Raw genomic sequence first — 22,944 nt, forward strand, 5'->3', positions numbered from 1 at the left:
CCCAGCTCCCGACTCGCTGTGATTCAGTGGGATTTGCATCCTAAACTGGGCCTAAGGGCGATGCTCAGAGGGGAGGGATTAGTAATCCTCCCTCCCTCCCTCCCTTCAAAACGTTTCTTGAGCAGCCCGAGTCATATTTTTAGACCTCATAATGTATTTTTAGGCAAATGATTAAATTTAGTCAATGATGCTGTATTAACTCTCATGCTTTTAATAATTTCATGCATATTCTCGTAGGAAAATGTTATTTTGTGGCAATAGTTCAGCTTTAAGTTCCTCCTTATCATTAGTAATTTGGGAATTCCTGCTGTTAGAAACTGGCTCATGTTTAAGCTTATAAGCACCTTAAAGGAAATCACTTTACATAAAATGCCTTAATTACATATGTTTCATACACCATCATATACAAATTGGATTTAAGATGTTCAGGAGAACATTCAGGACCTGAGAATTCTAGTTTCAGAACAAGGTTTATTTCTGTTCACAGCCTCCTGGCTATTAGCTATGTTAACCTCAGCTCTGTCCCTTCTGTTCCCCTTAAGGATCAGATCTTTGGCAAAAGTTATTTTTTACTTTGGTGAAAAGTGACTGAATCCCCTCGCCAGTCTCATCTGCAGTTATGGCAACAGATGCAGAAGCCCAACAATACATGGCTGAACAGGAGGCTTAGGGAAATATTGCCACAGAAACAACAAATCAAAAGTAGGTGGCTTTCCTGTGTCCTAGAAAATACCATTATTTGAACTTGGAGTACTTCCTATTGATGGGACAGATAATTTAATGGTGGTTTTAGGGTGGGGTAACTGTGCTAACTCCTACCTAGATCTATGGAGAATTAGGTCAGCCATTCTCTGAAAATAAAAGGGCAAGAACACCTCAAAAAAACCCTCAAACCAGTTTCAAAATCTCCTGCAAGCTGCCCAGACACCGTGTGCGTGCTGTAACCCCCACGGCAATAGACACTGTGATTAATTTGACTCGAGCACAGTTTGTGCAGTGTCCCTGGGAACAGCAGCTCCTGCCCCAGCCCGATGCCCGAGTCTGGGGAGTGCTCACCCAGAGCCTGAACGCTTGCCTTGGTCACAGAGCCCTGAAACAATGGGCTGCAAACAGCCAGAGCATGCCAAGATGGAAAACAGGGCATGAATGCAGCCATTTCTTGCATTTATTGGTGCAGAGGAAATGACTCCAGGGACTGAGGCAGGGCACAGGGGCACACGGTGACACTGCTGCTGCAGTGCTCCTCGCTGCCATCCTGGTCTCAAGGCAGGGCACAGGGCACACGGTGACACTGCTGCTGCAGCGCTCCTCACTGCCATCCTGCTATTCACAGCTCAGCAGGGCAGAGCTGACAGAGATGTAAATTGGGCCATTACATAAGTATAAATTGTGATACAATAGAATCAATTGTCCTGAATTGCGTTGCTACAGCATCGGCGCTTGCCCCAGGAACTTCTCTGGTCTCTGGTGTAGAGCTGGAGGACAAGGAGGGAGCAGTGATTCTCGATAAATTCCAAGGAAAGCTCACTTTGTAACAGCAGCATGAGTTAGCCATTGCTGGGGTAAACCATTCCATGTCAAATGTAAATCCCTCCACTGACAGTTTATAAACTCTATTGCAGTGAGGTTACAATTGGATTGAAAAAGGTAAATGACATTAGTGAGGGGAAGGGAAATCACCAAAACCTGCAGGTAGCATTTAATTAACTAAACTGAGAATTGTCACACAACCCATATGCTTTTGTGGGAAACTGATTTTTAATCCAGCTTCAGCTTTGCTTTTCAGTCACTCAAATGTCCTCTACCCACTGAAAGACAGGGGTTTGATTCACTTTTGTGGCCAGACACAATAGAATGGCACTGCAACAGCTTGTATTAAAATACATTTCATTATTCTGCTCACAAATGCAGAATTTGGGAGAACACTTGTCTGAGCTCACACCTTTGAAACACGTGATACTTGTTGCCCAGATAAAATTGTTTTGGCCACTTATGTCAAGCCTGTGTGTCTTGTGCAATATCTGCATTGACATGTTTTCAAATGATAGATGTATGCCATAATTAGACAAAACATTTCAGTAATGCACTTTGCTATTTATATTCCTCAGGTCAGTCTGACACAATGGCAGAATAAACATAAATTCGGATTCTGAAGGGCATTGTGTTGATTAAAACATCCCACACCAAACGTAAATATTTCTATTTCCTCCTGGCAAAACGCAAAACTATAAAATCTTCATTTTATCACCTATCAATAGAGGCAATAGCTTTGCAATCTTCTCCCATCCTTGCAGAGAAGAAATAGAAGCTCATGCTCTAAGAGGAAGCACCACTAAAAACCCACAAACAAACAAAAAATACAGCCACGACTGTACCTTCCCATTTTGTAATTTAGAGTTATTTGCACACCTGAAAGGTCAATGCTGGATTCTGTACAATCTCACCAAAATTCCCCTTGGAGCTGTCACCAGCTGTCACAGAGCTATGAATAGGTGCTCAGTGGCACCTGCCTGGGAACATTCTTGAGTTTAAAGGATTACTGATATCTGTGTGCACAGAAATTTTCCACATAATTGACAAAGTTATCTACAGATCCTAAATGACTGTCAGCAAACCTGAACAAAGACACCCAATCATTTGTAATTTTTATATTTTCACTGACACAAGAAGGGCCAAGGAAACATTCTGTGCGAGTGTGTATCATTTATTGTAGTTCAAGAGAGTCAGGAATTGAACAGAAGACATGGCGAAAAAAAAAAAAAGAAAAACAACCTTTTTTTTTCCAACTTAATTTTAAAACACTGTGGTTTCAAATCCTTTTTAAAAAGGAAATTCAAGTATCATATGCAGGGGGCAGTAATATAAAAATGTTTGTGACTTTTTTTTTTTTTTAAAAACGTAATTCTACATTTCCTGCACCCTTTCTGCTTTGGTAAGGCCAAGCCATGGATACAAATTGGTAAGCAACATAAAAAATGACCCCTGCCCCAAACTGCAGCCTCCAAGGATAAAAGTATCTGCTCTCTGCGGACAAGCTCCAATGGCTCAGAACTGTCAGTTAGCATTGATCTGCAGCATTGAAAGAATGTATTTTATTTTTTTTAAAGTCACTGAAATCCTGGTATTCCCAAGCATCTCATTCATGGCAGCTGTTTTAACATATTTCTATCTCAAGGCTTTTCACAAGTACCAGAGCATCTTGATCAACATAAAGGAAAGGGACATCTCAAGGAAAGGAAATTAAAATCCACGTGTGAAGTCTTCGCTTTTTTGAAATTATCCTTGTGTCTAACACCAATTAAAAACCAAATAGGCAAATATGTGTAATATAAAAATACGATCCCAAGATGAACACTTTGTTGCAGGCACAGTTATCGCACAAAATATGTTCTTTTAAGGGCAGGGGAATGATTTTGATTTTCACAGGGTTTGTATTTTTTTGCATTACAGAAGAAAAAAACAGCAGTGCAGGTTCATGGGTGGAACAGAAAGAAAGGAAGAGAAAGAGAAAAAAGTTACTTTAGCAGCAAAATGTCCAAGGTTCTAACCACAATCAAATTAATGGATATCTGGCGGTAAAAAACAAGGTTGAAGGGATGCTGCCCTGATCCATTCGTCTTTGCTAAAATAATTCAGCTGTAAAAACTCCAAAATGTGACATATTGGAGGACAGTTTTGTAACATAAGTAACTTCCTAGCTTGTCCTCCATGTTATTGACCATCGTTATCATTTAAATATATGTACAAGAATGAAGCTGCTTTTCTCCTCATCCACATGCTCCTGTGGTCACTATGAATCAGTGCTGTGGGCGTGCCAATCCATCAACAGCTCCAGGTGTGTCTGCTGCACTCCTGCCAGGACAGCCCACACCCTGCTCTGCCCACTGGTGGTGGCGTGCACTGCAAGGGAATTTCAATGGTCATTCTGCTTGTCTCTCATCCAGGCTTGGATTTGCTCTTTAAGTTCTGGCACTAGTAAGGTAAAAAAAAAAGAAAAGAGGAAAAAGAATGATTAAATTACTTGGTAATAGCATTGTAAGAAAGTCCCTCATGACCAATAGCCATTTCCCATTTCTACACCATAATGTTTTTCAGCCCAGCAGTTAAGAAAGCAAGGGTGTGAGGGTTATTTCCCCTCAGAAAAAGGGAAGGCAGAGGGAATGAACTTTTCTGTGCAAGCTGACATGAAAGAACTGTTTGTTAGCCCTGCTGCAGGCTCAGCAGTGTGCTATCAAAGTGCAGACCTGCCCACAGGTGGCTGCCCAGCCCCACGCAGGGCCAGCTGCCCCCTGTACCTGGTTCCAGCATGTTCTCCGTCAGCGTCTGACGGTTGAAGGGGTCGGTGGAGGAGTTGAGCAGGTGCCTCAGGATGATTGACCTGTCCATGATGGTTCCCGAGGGCAGCCTCACGGGGTCGGTCATCAGAGTGTCCATCAGGGGATCTGAGGGCACAAGGGTCTCCTCATCAAAGTGAGCAAACAGCTACAAACGTTATCTGCCCATCAACCCACAGTGCAAAACCAGTGCTCGGGGTCCCCAGGACACTGCTAAGTTATAGAAAATGGTTAAATGGACATAAATCTTCACAGCACTTTCCCCTTTCTGACCTAAGCTTTCCCTACTGTCACCCTATTTTCAGCTGGGGGGGTGCTCTTTTCAAGTACATGTTAGCAAAGCATGGCAAGGACTGGACAGTACAATCCCAGGGAAATCTAAAAAACTCTTAGTTCTGTATTTACTTACCTACATCATTGAAATACAGACAGATGCAAGGCTTCATAAACAATATATAGTTTCTATTAACATATGGAATCAATGCAACAAACAAAATCCCTCTATCCAAGACAGGCAGAGTTCAGAGGACTCCACTTGCCTCTGAATTCATCCGGAGCATCGCTGTAATCAATCTCTGCACGGGCGTTCTTGGCAACAATTTCCTCCACTTTCTCTGCCAGCAGTTTGAATTTCTCTATTGCTATGGTAGACTTGATGCCAGCCTTCCTCATCTTGGAGATAACCTCCTCAAAGAGCTCTTTACTGTAGGACCTCTACAGGCAAAGCATAAAAAGACAACTTTGCTGAGTCGTAGTGTCCTTACATGCCATAAAAATAGTAAAGACATTTAATGCATTTTTTAAATGGCAGAAGAAAGGATCAATGAAACCTCAACCTTACATCAAAGCAAATGTATGTAGCATTCATCTAGCACCAAAATGTCAACATTGGGGTAGACTTACAATTCTTTTTACCAGTCATCACCACAGTAGAACTATTAAGGACCAAAAAGAAAAGGGCAACATCACCTAAAGAAAATGAGGAAGATGTTCAGAGAGGCTGACTATAACTATTAGAACTGTTTTGAGACAAAACATCTGTCTTGCCATTCTCCTGTCTGTATTCTTGTTCTCACAAGTCATGGCTGAAAATACAGCATAAAATGAACTTCTTACCTTCTGTGATAAAATGCAAGGCAGTACTGGGAAAGGAGTGATTCTTTCTCCTAATCCAAACAAGAACTAACAAAAAACCGACCCCACGATGTTGCAAAAATAGTAAGAGAGCTCAGAGAGAGTGAATGCTGGAAATCTGCCACCCAGTGCAGCAGGACTATCCAGAGAGACCAAATGCAACTGAAGCAAGCATTACTTTCACGTGAAAAAGAAAGTTAGAGAAGGACTTTTGTAGCTGCCTGTGTTCTACAGAGACACACCATTTTCTTTCAAGTTTACAATGTCATGTTTTGACATAATCCTTTTAATACAAAGTGTTATGCACTTTCCAGTGCAAGGTTGAATTATATGACAGAACAAAACACACTGAGTCTCACAGACTTCTATTTCCCTTGGGATTTTTAAAGCATTTAACACAGCCCCACTGCTTTCATCTGCAGCAGCCTGCAGCAAGCAGTGCCACTCAGCAGGCAGGACACACAGCGCCCACCCAAACGCCTTCCTCGTGCTCAGAGGGAACAGAGTGATGGCAACGTGCCCAGGCTCCATAAATGTTTGCAGATTCCCTCTCCTGCGTGCTGGGATTTGCAAATGGCACATCTCTGAAAATGCTTTAGAGAGATCCCACCATGATCAAGCAACTTTTTGTTTGTTTTGTTTTCTCTCCCAATACCAGTAGCCATTAACCAACCGCACATTTCCTTGGTGTTTCTTTCCTGTCACTGACAGTTTCCAAGAGACTGGTCACTCCCCCCACTCCTTTTTGATGAAGGGCCACTTTGTTAATTAAGCTTTTTTCCAGTTCTCACACCCGCAGGCTTCTTTCTTTTGAATCCCTACATCAGTCTGTGCATTTGCTGTGGCTGGCATGGATGCATGATGGAAAACAGTCTCATATACACTGAACAGCATAAAAATATTCATTATACACATGCAAACACAAAGTCTGTTTCAGATGTGTTACTGGTATTTTCTGGAATGATCAGAACTTCAATAACTACAGAAAAACAATCTTGAGCTACCCCAATACTGCTGCTTCACAGACATGCAAACAGCTTCACATGCTGTAAGCCAGCTTCCTCTAGAATCTCGAGTAGCTGCTGTCTCAAGAACATTTCTTGCCCTCTATACTTTGAAAAGTTTGTATTATAAGACGTGGGCATGGGCAGAAGTGACTCAGTAGTTTGACAACTTTACAAGGACACAGAGCTGCAGTAGCTTATCTTGCTCCCAGTATTACCATGAGTTCAAAGGTGCTGTTAATTGTCTCATACATGCTGTGCTTTGTCAGTTTATTACAGAGCCATTTAATAAAGTGTTTTCAGAGGGAATACAATTTGGAAACTGTTAACTAGTGAATGAACTTTCATTTGTTGAGGGAGGAACCTGGTCTCAGCTCTGCCTTTTGATGAGGAAAGGGGAGGAAGTCAAAACTCTGCCTCAGTTCTCCCACTTGCAGAGGGACAAAATATTTCTGCTAATTTACAACGAGGCTATAGGCAAAAAGCACATCACACTCAGGAAATTTCCTATGCATGTGAAGTGCCATGGATATTTGTGTATGTTTACAGGTTTGCAAAGCACTGGGAAGACCCATCTACAAAGAGCAGACAGAATATGAACAGAGATGATCTGCTGAAAGAAAACAAACTGCAGGGATGTAAGACAAACTGTCTGGCAGCACACAAGCAAGATGAAACGCTTCTAGAATGTTCTGCAAAGTCCTGTTTGTCCACAGAGCTTTTGCCTTTCTCCTCCATCCTCGTGGAGCTCACCTGATCATCAGCAATTGCCTTAGCAAAGCGAGCACAATCCAGCTGCAGATAAATGTCAGTCAGTTGGTCCAACAGCTTCTTTGGTTCAAACCCGTATTTCTCTGGGTTTTCAACTTTCAGGTCACGGCACTTGGGGCCACAAAGTTGCTGTAGGTTAAAGTTCAACATAGCAGCCAGTCGTGGTCCAAGTTCCTGTGAAAGTGAAGTAAAGCACAGATCACAGTGTGAGGGCACTGATAAAGAAAGTTATCTCTAGAGTTGCACACAGCAAGATCAGGAATTATTAACTAATAAAATTTTCATTTGGTAGGCTTGCAGGAAGTGCCTGTTCTTTATGTATGTTTGCCATTAAAAAATGTCATGCAAACAGTTTCTGTCTGGAAGGATCACACCATCTCAGTGACTCAGGTAATGCTCTCAACATCAAATAACATCAACAGCAATTAGATTTTAATGAGCTGAAGAAAGGGGAGGAGAATGGAGACTAAGTGCTACCAAACATTCCCAGGTTATTATCCAGAGATGTTAGAGAAGCAGGGAACCAGCTGAAATCTGAGCAGGACTTACAGGTCTGAGAAAAGGCTTTTGGACCTGCTTGGTAAGGATATGGAACATATCAACAGTTTCAGTTGCCAGGGCGAGATAGGAACGGGACACGCGCTCATCCTGGGCCAGCTGCGACTGCCGGGCCTGCTGCTGATCCTGCAACACAAACACAGCGTGCTACACGGCCATGGAGCCTCCTGCACCCCCAAAACCTCACAGCACAGTGCCAAGGGCATCCGCACAAAAGGAACACACTCATTCCAATACAGATGTGGGACATCCTTTAGTCTAAGGTACAGCTGCTCACTTTTATTACCTAGTACTAATGTCTCCATCAATTTTCCAGAATTCTGCAGCACTAAAGAATGAATGCAAACAGCATAACAAGCCCCTCTGGTTGTTGAGTTTGTTTACATCCTCTAACTGCTCCTCACAGCTGCAGAACTGGGTTATGCTTCCCTTCCATCCAAATGCCAATACTTCAAAACCAGCTTGGGATCTGGGAGTCAAATGAAGCTCTCTCTAATTCCCTCTAATTTATGCACCATTATAAATAATAAACACTCCCCAGTGGAACAATCTGCAGATGATATACCAGCTCATTTTGTAACTACAGTAATGGCTTTACCTTGCTGGTAGGCACAGACAGGAAGAAAGGCTTCCGAAGAGCAAACCAGAACATGTTTAACAAACAAGATTTTTATAGCTTTTCCTTTTGTACTTTTTCTTTTTTTAAATCAATAACCTTAAAATAGAAATACCTGACATTGGTGGGTCAACACACACAATTACTGTTTAATCAGGCCAAGCTCTGAGGTACAGGACTATAACTGTCTGCATCAAATCTACCAAGGACCAATGCATTAACAGAGTAAAAGCTTCTATTCCTTGAAGTCAATTCAACTGGCGAGCATCTTCCCAAACTTCCTTCAGGAAGGTTAAAGTCTCAGTTTCTCCACTTAGAATTAAGTGCACAGTAATTTGAAACTTCATACTATTTCTACTTCACACCACTCTCTTTGCCAGCCACAACATAACTAGGCAGAATGATGGTTTTTTGCAGAATGTCATTCAGTGACCATGGCCATACTGGCAGCAAGAAAAAGCATTGAGAACTGCTCCTCACAAGCAGCTCTTTGGTGCTGCCTCTTATAAAAAAGCTTTTTTAATGGTCTTGTATTGAAGAATTAAAAATAAGTAAAGGGCACTTTAAAAAACAGCTCTGTTCACCCTGGGCAGCAGGTCCCATTGCTCTTTATTCTTCATCTCCTCTTGCACTTCATGGATACGTTTGAGGGACTCCAGACTCTCATCCAGCAAGAAAGTTGTGTCATTTATCAGCATGTTGATGTAGCGAACAAACTGCTTCCCAGAGCTGAAAACATGGAAACACAGGTATCACAGCAGAGCAGGTGGGAGTGCTCAGCTGCAAGCCCAGCAGCACTGCTGCACTGTATAATTCCAACAAGGATCCCATTCCCCAAGCCAAGCTGACTGTGGTGTCCAGAGCTCAGTTTAGAGACACTCCAGTTGCACTGGAAGGGGCTGCCATGTAAAATACAAGGGAAAGCAGCATCACCCAATGGCAGTGACTCCTCAGGCCCTGCCTGAGCAGCCTGCACGGCAGGAAGCTGCCTCACACCACCTCTTACTCACTTGAACTCTTCCATAAATGTACCATGGTGAGCTATGTTCTGCCAGAGGCTTTTGAAAATGGTGCTGATGTGGTAGCGGATTGTAAACTTGTCATAGAACTCGCTAGTGGCTCCGGTGTGTTCCACATCTGGAAAAGAAAACAGATCCCAAAACCTTCCCACCAGGATTCACTGGCAACACACCTCTCCCTACTGCCTCCAATGTGATGAGCTTCAAGCACCCAGGGAAACATTAAGGGATGAATTTCAATTCCTGTTCAGAAGTCTCCATCTTAATTCCCATTAGAAGAAGCAGCACTATCCATTTTCTAATCTAGACCCAACCTCATTTCGGAAGAAAACCCCCCAGAAACCAAAGCATTCTGCTCTATTCAACTCTGCTCTTCATCCCACAGTCTAAAATCTCACTAAGAAAACTCTGGGTACTCTACAAAAACACTTGTTTTTGTTATGGGTGCAAAAACTTTTCTGAAACATCCAAATCTACAGGACTAGCAAAACTACAGCGAGGAGTTTTAAAATCCCAATATTCCTTCAGAAGCAAAGCAAAGCAAAAGCTTTAATTTTGGAATCTAAAGACCAGAATAGCAATTGTCACATCAATTCACACTGCTGGACTTGTCAGTGCACAACAGCTTGTGACAGGACTGGAATTCTCAGGGTTCCATCTAGTGCTACTTCCCCCCAGTTCCTGAGCATACAGCCTCATCGTCACAAGACTCAAGATCTGTTGGGGGTTTGGGGAGTTTTTTGTTTTGGTTTGTTTGGGTTTTTTCAAACAGTTACAACAGCTAACAGAACCTTTGGGCTTAGAACACTATTGTGCACTCAGTGAGCTACAGACAAAGCACTTACCTGTGTAAAACTTCATCAAGGAGGGGACTAACAATTTAGTGGAGAGAGGGTGATTCTCAATCATTTCAAAGAACTTCTGTGTGCGGGGCTGCACAGCTGGATTTGTCATGAACATCACTTCCACCAGCTTGGCTACTAAGTAAGGATTTCGGATGTAGTTCTGGTTGCACAGCATCACAACGAGGAACATCACTATGTCCTGAGTACAGGGCTCATACAGCACCTGAGGAGCATATCTGGAAACAGGAAACCTAAATTAAAAACCCCAACCCTCATGTTCTACTTTTAAGATATGGCTTTAAAAAAATTTATTCCAGTGATGATTTAACATATCAAAAGATCAAAAGCTCTCACCGAAAACCATAAAGAAAATTCCAAAAAATTTTCAACTTTCTTCCAAGACAAATCTAGTTTAGAAGGACTGTGGAGCCATCTATGCATTACAGCTGCAGCAATGCTGCCATGCCATAACCTCATGGCTGTATTAACAACCAGAACATTAACTGCAGATTGTTAGAAAACTACTTTTGCCCCCTCCATTTATGCATGTGCCACCTGCTAAAGGGACAAGTGGCAGTACAAGTTTCCTTCAAAGATGACTTTACTTACTGTACAATAAAAAATAAAAATTCAGCAACATCTTCCACGTAAAACTCTGGCAATGATGCAAATACTTTCGGAACCTCAGGAGTTAAAGGCAATTTTATGCTGTAAAACAGAAGAGACAACAAACAGGACAGTAAACCAGCAGGGTTAAGCAGAAAGTGTCATGTGCTCACTTATGGAATCCTTCCATGGAAGTCCTTTATAAGAATCAGAGCCTGACTTTTCAGAGCTCCATGTCAGTACTTAAGGGTACCAAACATACCTGAGGGGGCCCCCAAACCCAAGTGAACATTAAACTCTGAATAACAGAAATATTCCATGCAATGATGCATGTCACCAACCTGTAACAATGCAGACATTGTAAGCAAAATTCTAGAGCTGCTCAATTCAGTGAGCAATCCAGCAGGATCTGACATATCTTTGATCCAACTTACACAGATAAACCTGACACTCACTTGGGATAGGCAGGGTCAAGAATGCGAAGCATCAGCTGAATCACCATGCCATAGAAATTCAGGCATCTCCTGAGGAAGTTTTCATCCAGCAAACCAGCATCTGCACAAGCCTTACACCTCACCAGTTTCTGCAGAACATGCACACAAAAATTAATCCAGGGCAAGACAGCATAAAGGAATGGGAAGCCTCTTCAAGATAATCAATATATCTCTGGTCAATAAACAGTGGTCTCTTCTTACAATACACTCTTATTTCAAGAAAATAGGGCCCCAACACAGCAAGTAAAATACAATTTAGAGTTGCAGGGACAGATGTGCCTTTCACAAACTTTATCAAAACAATGAAAGAAGTAACAAATGCATCCAAGTGGGAAAATGTGTGATTAAAGCATTTTGGTGCTACAGCTCAAAACAATCGAGCCAATTTCTTTGAGGAAGATCTAAGTAGAACAGGCCTACAAAAAACAGAGCAACCGGCTTACTCATCTTTGCAGGAACTCTGTGTGAGATCAGTGACTTGAGAGTTCCTACTTGTGCATGGACTGTGAACCCACAGCTACTCCTGAAAAAAGCCCAGTCCCTTTGCTTGGTCTCTTTCCAATTAAAATACACAGAATTTTCTTATTGGTGTAACTTTGAATCTCAGATTCACCACTGATGTTATATTCTGTAATGACCACCATCCAGTGCAGCACTCCCAGGGGTCAGAGGTTCAAACCCACCATTCTCAAGCACAAAAGAGAGAAGTTGTACATGAACATGGGGACAAAAGTCAACACACACGGGCCGCAGAAGGGTTTGGCTGAGAGCTGAATCACTTACAGACCTTGAGCTGTGTCTTGCACCGTTTCAGCATCTCTCGATGCCTGGTGGCCAGAGGAGAATCCTTCCACTGACTTTCGTTGTTTTTCAAATCTTCAACAGTCCTGAAAACCAGATGCAGGAACTGGTTATCATGAGAGAGGGGAAATGTGCTGCCAGCACAAGGCATTTCACTGACTTATCTGCTAAAAGCCAATGAAATACAGAGAAGTGGGGAAAAAAAGCTGATCATTTTCAAAGAAATTATCTATCATCGTAGCAAGAGAAATAAGTTGCTTTTGTAAATGCAGACTGAACATCTGCACAGCCAGAACTCAGAGGCACCACATACACTAGCTCCAACACCCATGAAAATTAAACCTTAACACAAGGAAAAGATGGTTCCATCAATGAGACAGAGAGTTCATTCATCTTCTGGTACCAAAAAGGAAACTGGAAGACAAAATCAGCTAAGGAAGAAAGAGGTGCCCAGCACAAAGTCTTGTTAGAAACAAGAAAGTTGCAGGTCCATATCGTGTGTATCTTTCCCCTTTCTACTATTGCAAATGATTTCTTTCGAGTTTTGTTCCACACTTCTCATGCTCCACTGCCAAGAAAACCCAGGCTTGAAGGGGAGTTCAGTATGTGAACAGTCCAATTCTCCCTATTGGTGTAAGGACCAGAAGGCCAAGGGGGTTGATATTCCTCCCCTTCCTTACCCATTTTTTTATGCTGCTCCACAGAAAAGAGAACTTAAATGTACATTACACACACCATTTGCATTAAAACAAAATTCTATGTATTCACATATCTTAATCCTTTTCAGGAAGTGCAGCTGATTAGAACAAAATTCATACACTGAACTGCATGAATACAGTCCCTTTTCATCCCTTCTCTAAACACAAATTCTCTTCCACATCAATGTCTGCCTACAGCAGACAAATATCCCATTTGTATGTGCAATTTCTTTACTAACAAGATCTAAAGATGTTTCCAGTGTTGTAAGAAGCTATGCAATTCATGGAAAAGGCTGAAGCCTGAGCTCCTACTGCTGTCAGGAAAGCCAAGAGCTCTTCCCTCCACACCGTTGGATGGGGATTGCTGCATCAGCAACTCCTGTGAAACAATTCTAAATAAGGAAAAAGCAGCAATTCCTTTTTCAAGCCAACATATGGCTTTTTACAAGTAATCCACAAGCTGTTTATAGGAAAATACTTTTTACTTTAACATATACTGACTCTTCCTACTCTGCTCTCTGCTGCTTCCCAGGTTCTTGGCCTGCATATGCTTTAAAAATGAAATCATTTCAAATGCAGTCCAAAAATCCTGTAATGAACTCATGGCATTACTGCCAAGGAACATTTACCAAATTGCAGTGAGTGCAATTATAAACAATGGAAAATACTGATGATACAAAATCTGTTCTAATTTTAACAGAGTATTCTTCAAGGTTTAGCAACTGTAAAAGTGTATTTGAGTTTATGCCAAGAGAAATGGAAAACAGGAGTACCTTCATGTTAACACCATAATGTATTTATCATTTTTAAAACAGTAAACCATATGCTGAATTACATGTAGAGAACAATATTAAGAGTTCACTGCTGAAGGCTTCTTTCCCCCTGTCCTGAGAGTATGACAAATTCTCCTGTCTCAGAAGTTGAGGGGGAAAAGCTAAATATCTTCTGGGATGTTCAAAACAGCTCAGGCACAACTCACAGTGTCTGGTTTCTGAAATCACAAGTCACCTGCACAGTGACCTGGTTATCAGCCCCAGAACCTGACACACACTCCTCCAGCTCTGCCAGAGAGCCCGAGGCACTGATGCCCACACCCTGCCAACCACACCACAGATTAGTTATAATGAACAGTGGTAAGCAGTGTCACGAATCCTAAAATGTTCTGAAGAGAGTTATCTTTCAAATAGCATGGTCTTCTCACCAACTTGAGCTGCCTTGTGTAACCAACACCCTCCATCTCACTGTTATCTGAATTCCTGATTCAAACCACAGTCCCTCAATAGCCCAAAATGCCCAAGGGCCAAAAGCAGCAGAGAACCAGAAAGCCGAGGGGGTCTGCACCCAGCACCAGCTTCACCTCAGTTGTTACTGTAATTTCCTGCAGTTTATCAGGTTCCTATCCCTGCTGGCAGCACCCCCAGCCCAGCGCCCACCTGTTGAGCTCCCTGATGGCACGCAGCCTGCGGATGTAGCGGCGGCAGCTGGGCAGGATGGACAGGTGGTGGGCGTGCAGGGTGAGGAAGAAACATTCCGTTGGGAACTTTGGCTCAGAAAACAGAGACGGGTCCCTGTCTGAAAAACAAAAGCAGTACAAGAGAACAAATTCAAACATTAACTGCCTTGTCTACGGTGAGACCTCAAATTCAACTTTCTTGAAAACGAGGAAAAGCAGACAGCATCAAGAAAAGGGATTTAGGAAAAGGGAATTCTTTGCTGGAATCAAGTACTTCCATGTACCCCCGTATCAGAAGGCCCAGTAATGCTTAACATATCTCAGTAAGAGTACTAACAAAGTTCAGCAATCCAGGCTGCAACCTCCTCCATTGTTGCTTTCACTCTTGTCTCATCTGTGGGAAGCTCGATTCGACACCTGGGATGGAATATGTACATGGGATCAACCGTTTCCAGCTTTATCTTCGTACTCAGCTGCTGCAGTACCCAGAGGAAGTTGAGCATGAAGCCATCTGTGGACACCAAACGATCGTCTGTCTGTGGGGTGAGAAAGCAAAGGGCTGAGGACGTGAGCTGAGAAGCACCTGGGGATGTACAATGCCAAAATCCCACCCCTGTGGTTTCACTGGAGCCATATCTGTGCTGCTCCTTTTACAGACACCACACAAAGCCCCGCACTTCACCAGCTGGGAAAGCAGAGTGCTAAACACAGTCCATTGGAACGATGCCCTCAGAAATGGGGCAGGGCAAGTACAAAGTTTTGAACATGTACTACAGAAGCCCTGTTAATGAAGTGATATCTCAGTTCTAAGAGAGGAAATCAACTGTTAGAATAGGTAAAACATATGAATTTCAGAAATAGAAAATGTATTGCAACAAAGAAGACAGGGCTTCTTGCCTGTGGTAGCAGGCACTCAAAATTCTTTTGTCCTCCATTCCAGACCACCACTGCATGAGCCATCTAGTGCTATTTGTGGCTGGATGAATCACAAGAAGAGCATTTCCCTTTATTTACCTGCATTTGGGCCTTTTTCATGTTGGCATTGACCACAGCTGCCATGTAGCTGAGAGCTGCCTCCCGGGTGTCCCCGTTCAGCAGGACACTGTGCAGGATCTTGAACAGCTCTTGCTGCAATTGCAAACAAACACCTCTCAGCACCACAGTCCTGCCTGCTGTTTGTCTGGATTTTTATGTTATACAAAATTCAGTAAAACTTCTGTTACAGTCTTATCACCACCTTTATATGCATGTTAGTCATGACATTAGTTAAACCAAAGATATAAATACAAGAGTAGTGCAACACACTACTAACACAGTATGCACTTACTCAACCTTTAACATGATCTGTAACTCATGACTAACTGAGCAGATATTTTCTGAATTGGCATACAGCCTTAGAGAAATATTCCTAGCACTCTAATTTTTTTCCCCAATTCATTTCAGCCATGTCCTGAAAGGTTTGTGGTTTAAGACAGAAGCTAATTTTTTTAGATTATATTCTTCATCTATGTCAAGACCAAAAAAATCCACATATTATGCTTTATTTTTTTAAAGAATAAGAATACTTACCCTTGCTAATTCCAGGTAATGTTGCAAAGACTGGCTAACAACCCGGGTGTTCTCAAGAGTAATGGCAGGCCCTGAGAAGTACTTTTCAACTACTTTGTTCTGAAAGTAAGATGAATATTGGCAAACATATTGAAATGTTCTGGGTAAGTAAAACACCCCTCACAACAAAAGAACCCCACCACATCAGCATCCTTCTGTGACACTTACATCATCTTCAGCAAAGACAGACAGACTGAAGAAGGCTCCAAGGTAGGAAAGTCTTTGCAGTTCTCTTCCTGCGCCTGGGCTTAAAGATTTAGGCAACCACAAGGGCAAAGAGACAACCTAAAAATAGGAGAAACAGCAAGTTCTTCAAAGCTGCTGTGTCAGCCATCCTGCTTTGTCCCCTTCCAGTGTCTGCCACACAGCCTCCAACCTCCAACACTCAGTCATGCTGATGGCAAAATGGAACCATCTCCTCAGTATTCCAGCAACCCAAGCAACTTGTGTTTGTCCCAGTTTTAATAAATTCTCAGGGTAAAGGATTCCCTCTACCAGCTTAATTTTAACTATTGTTTTGCATGAGAGGCTCCAGTAGCTCTTGCTTAGAGTTCTGGAAAGCATTATCAACAGGGTCTGTACAACACAACCAAAATAAGTTAAATGGTTCTTTTAACTAGAAAAAACTCAAACTGGAGACACTCACCAAACTGCACATGGGGTGCGTTTTGCCAAACTTGATTTCACAAAGTTCGCATAGTGCCTATAAAGAAAACCCAGTAAAAATTACTTTTTTGAGTAATTCTTAAGTAACCTGTCTGCAACAAACAAGCTTACTATGACAGACTGCTGAAAGAGCAGAAGCTTTCACACTTGATCAGTGGAAAAGCTTCACAATCACAGTGAAAATGTCCAAAGAGAACTAAAGCACATCCTGCTCCCATTTTAGCTTTTACATCTGCTCCAAGCCATTTTAAAAGAGCCAACATGTCTCACAGGATAACAAATTATTGCACTTATTTCAAAGATTAGCTGTGCAAATTGTTGTTTGCTCAGAACATGAAAATGCCTGTGCTGGACTCCTGACCTGCCCCATTAAAACCAGTAACAATAATAAATAGAGCAATTGTTTAATCCATACACCAAGGCCTTTGTCTTCTGAATCGGAGTGGAAAAACGTCAAATGAACACAGAACCCAGGAACAAAGAATCCTATCCAAGATCTCCAGCTCACTTTCAACTGCAGCACAGAAAGAAGCAAGCAGCCATAACAGAGATTTCTGGAAACACAAAGATCCTGCTGGGTCCCACTTGTCCTGGGTTACATGTTCTCAGTCCTCAACTGCACTACAGTGAGTGACTACTATTCCACCCTTTTGTTGCACACTGTGCCAACTACAGATAAGGAAAACACAGACTCGTTTTCAAGTAGTCCTTCTTTCCAGCCAACAAACAAAAAAAGCAGGAAAACACAAAACCAGAAAAAAGAAAAATTAATGTTTTTTGCCAAGTAACAGAGTTACTCGATCAGTTTGATTTGCAGCACCCTAGTCCAGGTGATTACCATAAGTACAAATTAAACCTGAGATTTAACAGCCATTTTTGGCATCATACACTGAAGATCCTAAAAGGATCCGAAGGTGTTAAGATGACAATGCTCAATTTACCAAGAATCCAGCTTGCTCCTTGGTGGCCAAACACACTTTGCAAAAGACTGGTTTGTTTTGTCAATAAAAACAGTAGGAGGGAAGCAGACCTAGGACTAAAGTAGGAATTTTAAAAAGACTAAAAATAACCCCCTCAGCTTTTCAGCCAGGGAATATTAAGATATTTTTCTCAGTAGATAGATTCCAATTCAAATAATTTGGGGTTTAATGCAACCTATTTGAATTTTCACATATAAGAGTTGAGTCTAAACATAGAGTGGTATGGATATTGGGTGCTATTCTCCAGAGTTAAACTGAGAGAAGTTTATTGGGATTTTATAACCCTCCACAGTATTGTGCATGATGACATCCATATATTTGATAATTTTATATAAAGCAATACACACAAACATTTGAGTAGTCCACTATACAAACAGTCTTCATTAAGCTTAGGACATAATTGGCCTCCCACTCTACTGAATTTTTCATGTTCTTTACACATCTCATGCCCCATTAATCTTCTGACAGAGTTTAATAGCAATCCACTAACAAAAAAGAATCCCCAAAATGTTGAAGTGTTATCTTGCTTAGAATCTGCGTGTTATCAGTGAACATAAAGAAACTGCTTCTAGAAATGGACAGTCCTTACCATAAGGGGATATTTAAAATTGTCACTATCAAGGGAGCACTCTTTGGAAGCCACAGCCAGGCCTTGTAAGATGGGAATAAAGATCTGTAAAAACACAAGTAAATTACTTTACTCAAGAACAGGAAACAATCAAATTACTGCCATACAAAGCATGAAATGTCTGCTCATTCTTCAAATAGTGCAACTTACACAAAACAAAAACTGTTTGGTTTTTTTTTTCATTTGTATCAGTTAAGCCCAAAGGCTCCAGAGAGTATTCAAAGCTAAAACCCAACTTGCTTGCTGTAGTCTAAGCAATGGGGTGTTGCTCCATTGAGTTCCCTGCATAATCTCTGCAAGCAAGTTCCCTGTGTGCTGTAGACACAAATGAGAGCACGGGTTCTGTACAGGTGTCCCACAACCTACTGCCCAAATGGGGAATAATTTATTTGTCTGTACACTTGGGACAATAATACAGCTCTAATTCTGCATGATGTGTAAGTGGGTAAAGATAATAAGCAGCAGTCAAGGGTTGTTAGGAAAGAGGAAGTGACTTGACAGGAACTTATTAACCAGAAGTAATTATACCCATTTAGTAAGTCCCAATCACACTGTTCTGACAACTACACCCTCACAAAATAAACCCATAGTAATTTTGCAACAACAACAACAGGAGTCCCACTGAATTTAAAGTATATTCTGTTGCTCCTGTGAAGAGACATAAAATGTTATTAAAGCATTCCAGGAAAGCACTGTACAGATGGCCACGTGCTTCAACCCCAGGAATGCTTCTCTTCTGCAGGACAGGACCTCTTACACTTTTACATCTGCTTTTTGTTCTCTACGTGAACCTCTACTAACAGGAGTCCAGACAGAAACATAAATTATCAATAGTTACTTGCACTACACATAAAAATTATCTAATGTCATTCTTTGCAAAACTGGAAGGGTCAAATGCCATTTCAGAGGCCCCTTTAGAGCCAAATCAAATCTTACTATGGGAGTGCTAATTAGAGACAACTACACCCTTACAGATCTGCTTTACACTATACAGACTAGAAGTTTGCTAGTTTTGTATCTTAATTACTTTTCATCTCAGTGAGCTACTCTGACACACAGAACAGACCATCTCATGTTTCCCAGTCATTTTCTCTGTAAATATGAAGAATTACTGGACTAGGATTTGTAAAGTGCTCTTAGCACCTTACACACAAATTATTAAAGATGCAAAGAAGGGTAAAGATTGCAAGATGGCAAACACCATAAGTCTGAGTAAGATTACTGAAGATCGCTGTCTTAACATCTACATTTCTAGGAATTTCATACAAAAGAATGAAAACCAAGATCAATCTTGTAATATATGCCTGCACATTCCAAGTAGTCCACTCCTACATTAGTGTTGCTGCTTATTAGCAAATACACTTTTAATACTTAGAACCAGCAAATACTGAAAGTCTGTCTTTTTCACAAAATGCTAAATGGGTTAAAAAAAGAACAAAACCAAACTCCAGCTGCTTTAACAGGCTGCTAGTCCTAGAGGTAATGGGTAGAAATCCACTCTCTTGGATACTGCAAATTACAAAACCATGTGCTAGAGCTATTTTTGACCTGTGCCTCACCTGTTTGAACACCTCTTCATCCTGGTAAGTTGTTCTCACCAATTCTTGAATGAAGCCAAATGGGAGATTCCTACACAGCATATATGGTACCAGCAGAGACTGCTGCTGCAATGACCTTAATTTGTATAAAAAAAAATAAAATGTACTGATTATCTGCACTAGTATTCACAAAAACATCAGAGCAGTCACATGCAAGGATGTGTCTGCAAGCACATCAGCAATATCTGGGTACACCTATTCCTTTCAGAAGTAACTAATCTTGTCTGCTCAAGTTACTTCGGGAAAGGTTGTTCTCTAACAGATGCTGCTGCCAACATCACACTTCAGTTAACGAGGCTGGAAGGAAACAACAGCTTCTCTGTAGTAATTGGTTGCTCCTTCTACCCCTTCTAATAAAAAAACCTCTTTGTTAAGCTCAATTGGTGAAGGAACAACATTTTTTTTACATGGGTTTTTCCAGATTAAAAAAGAACATAACATGAGTATTTTCTGAATTAATGCAGTCGTTACTTTTAACACCAACTTTAACTGCTTCCTAGCATTCTGAAAGAAGGGTCTCTTTTCTTCTCAGTCCCTGATCCCCCATTTAAACTGTTCACATCACCCTGGCTGATTTCACCCAAATGCAGATAGAAAACACTCAAACTGCTCCCCACCAACTCATCAGTTGTAAAGCAACAAACTACTCCTCTGGCACAGAATTCTCCTGCTGCAACAACTGATCTTCGTTTTCTTGTCTAATCCTCAGAAGGAGAAAAGGACCCTGGGACAGTAACTCTCATGATTAACATTAGCTGGATTTACCTTGGTTGAGTTAAGGATCCCTGTAGCACCAAAGCAGCGTGTGAAATGCACTGGGATCTGATGTTGCTCAGTAACTGGCTAACTGTTGGCTGGCTACACATCTGATAAAAATAACTTCATTTTAGTACAAATCAGAGATTAAATACAGAACACACAGGAAAGAGCATAAATTTATTTGTGCAGTATAAATGTAATATGGACACTAAGATTAAAACTACTCCAGTTAAAACCTTCCAGATTATATATAAAAAGTGTGGGTTGGTTGTTTTTTCCCCAGAAGCAAAAGCTTGGAGTAGAACACAGAACAATGACAGGGAGCCGCTGTCACAAAAACATTTTGCATGAAATAAACTTGGATAAAATGTAGTAGATCAAAAGGGGAAGGATGATTCCTAAGAGGGCTTATTTAAGAGATATAAAATAAATGCATCACTCAAATTTGCTCAATTAACAAGAGTCAAAGGGCCTCAATAAATTCAATAAATCTATTTCTACAACAAAGCCATCAAGAATATTATTGCCACCAACTTTCCCCACTAATGAGTCAGAGGAGTGTTTGTGACAGCACTGACACAACCTCACTCATGTGAAACATACCTTTGGTGCTTTTCTCTCCTCTATTCCAACCCTGTCAAAACACTCAATGAGGTAGTTCAGCATCTCTGTCTCCTTACAGTTTTCAATGGTGAAGTGGTCACTGCAGGAATCGGAAACACTCGAGCTGCCAGAGCCTCCCACACTTTAAAACACACAAAAAGCAGAAACAAAGCATTCAGTAGAGTTCTTCACTTGTGCACAGTCAAACGATTCATGAACACTCCTCTGCCAGTGCTCTGAACACTCCATCCCATCACACACAGGGCTCAGAGGTTTGGGTAATTTCTGTGATAGTTCAAGATCATTTCATTTCAACTCAGTTCATTGCAGTTCAGTAAAAAACATCATTTCATTAAGTAGCACCGCCTCAGTGGGGAAAATAAAACACTGATATTGTAAACACAAAAACTAAACCCACAAAACCAAAACCATCCTTGAGATGAGAGAAATTGAATACAAAAGTGAGAACAGACCCACAACTCTCAATCTCAGACTTGTCATCTCTACAAAATTCTTCTCTACATAACAGCTTGACAAAGCTAATTGAAAATAACATCCTCATTTTACAGAAGAGACTAGAGACATGATATATTCACTTTATGCAAATGAAATCTAAAAACCAGCAATTACTTGGATGGTCTGCTGCAATTCTCAAAGAAAAGTCTGTGTACAGTCAGGATAGATTGGAATGAAGACCAATTTATAAGCCTCAGATCCTAAACTGGAAAATATGAGTACTGGTTTCCTTAAATGCAGATTTTAAAAAATATATTTTAAACTACAAACTGTCAGAACTGGAATTTCCTTTAAACTGTAAAATAATTTACATTACTATAATTGAGCCATAGAAATCTATTGTGCAAACTTTACAGTCCAACCAATAAATCCAGGAAAGGTTATTGCTGTTCACATGCTGAGCTACCAGATGCTAAGAAACACAACATTCTAATAGCAGCAATGTCTGTTTGCAGAGAGATGTTTTCAGTTATTCAATTAAAACTAACCCATGTAAAACACAGCTCTATTGAAATAGTGCTCAGTAACCACAAAACCATGCACATGGGGTTTTTTTAATGGTCTCTTTTTTAAACCTCTTGAATTCTCACATCCAGCTTAAAAAATACTCTTTTAAGAACATAAATTTCTATGAAAACCTGCTAGTTCTACAGTCATTCTGCTAAAGGTTTCACTGCAGCAATAACTTCAACTGTTCTAACACAAAGCTCATCCATGCTGCACACACATTGAATGCCTTGGTGTTTTCAGTGTGCCAGCTGTGCATAGCTGTACAGCCACTGTGTTTATGTTCCAACAACTTACTGCTGCCTGCAAAATGCCAGGACACAATAAACACACTAAACCTCAGAAGCACAGCAGAAATCCCGCCCAAAGCTTGGCAACTCAATCCAACATTTGGATTGAGTCAACAACAGGATAAAAACTAAACAAAACAGTGGGGAAAATAATCCTAAATTCCACATACACAAAGCCCTCCTACAGCTGTGTTATCAAGTTCATTCTCTTGAAATCAGACTGAAGTAGAAAAGGGGAGATGGTACTTGGAAGGTGCATGTTAACCCTTGCCCTCATTTTCCAGTTTTTTCATAGGAGAACACGCACAGGGCTTTAAAATTACAGCCATGGGCAAATACTGTTCCTTCTACTCATGCAGCCTAAGAGAAGCTCCACTCAAACACCTCAGAACCACGTCCATTAGGCCTACAAGACTGTAGGATGAGCATTTCCCTTAGTCATGTCTCCAAAGGAGA

At 41.2% G+C, this 22,944-nt stretch overlaps 1 protein-coding gene across 2 annotated transcripts in view; it reads right to left on the minus strand.

Moving 5' to 3' along the window:
- Positions 1–2,683: 2,683 nt before the first annotated feature.
- Positions 2,684–22,944, minus strand: part of UBE4B (ubiquitination factor E4B) — a 33,056-nt gene continuing 12,795 nt past the window's right edge. For both annotated transcript variants that reach the window (XM_058039329.1, XM_058039330.1), the window contains 21 exons: positions 21,176–21,317; positions 20,579–20,679; positions 19,775–19,889; positions 18,177–18,260; positions 16,588–16,644; positions 16,110–16,226; positions 15,903–16,001; positions 15,348–15,461; positions 14,671–14,869; positions 14,314–14,452; positions 12,169–12,268; positions 11,343–11,470; positions 10,891–10,989; positions 10,282–10,517; positions 9,428–9,554; positions 9,002–9,146; positions 7,793–7,927; positions 7,226–7,417; positions 4,874–5,048; positions 4,296–4,442; positions 2,684–3,972 (listed from right to left, as the gene is read on the minus strand). In XM_058039329.1, the coding sequence (XP_057895312.1) occupies positions 3,914–3,972; positions 4,296–4,442; positions 4,874–5,048; positions 7,226–7,417; positions 7,793–7,927; positions 9,002–9,146; positions 9,428–9,554; positions 10,282–10,517; positions 10,891–10,989; positions 11,343–11,470; positions 12,169–12,268; positions 14,314–14,452; positions 14,671–14,869; positions 15,348–15,461; positions 15,903–16,001; positions 16,110–16,226; positions 16,588–16,644; positions 18,177–18,260; positions 19,775–19,889; positions 20,579–20,679; positions 21,176–21,317 (2,710 nt within the window). In that variant the 3' untranslated portion in view covers positions 2,684–3,913. The remainder of the gene's footprint in view (positions 3,973–4,295; positions 4,443–4,873; positions 5,049–7,225; positions 7,418–7,792; positions 7,928–9,001; positions 9,147–9,427; positions 9,555–10,281; positions 10,518–10,890; positions 10,990–11,342; positions 11,471–12,168; positions 12,269–14,313; positions 14,453–14,670; positions 14,870–15,347; positions 15,462–15,902; positions 16,002–16,109; positions 16,227–16,587; positions 16,645–18,176; positions 18,261–19,774; positions 19,890–20,578; positions 20,680–21,175; positions 21,318–22,944) is intronic.

Source organism: Melospiza georgiana, chromosome 22, assembly GCF_028018845.1.
Source record: "Melospiza georgiana isolate bMelGeo1 chromosome 22, bMelGeo1.pri, whole genome shotgun sequence".
Lineage (NCBI taxonomy): Eukaryota > Metazoa > Chordata > Aves > Passeriformes > Passerellidae > Melospiza > Melospiza georgiana.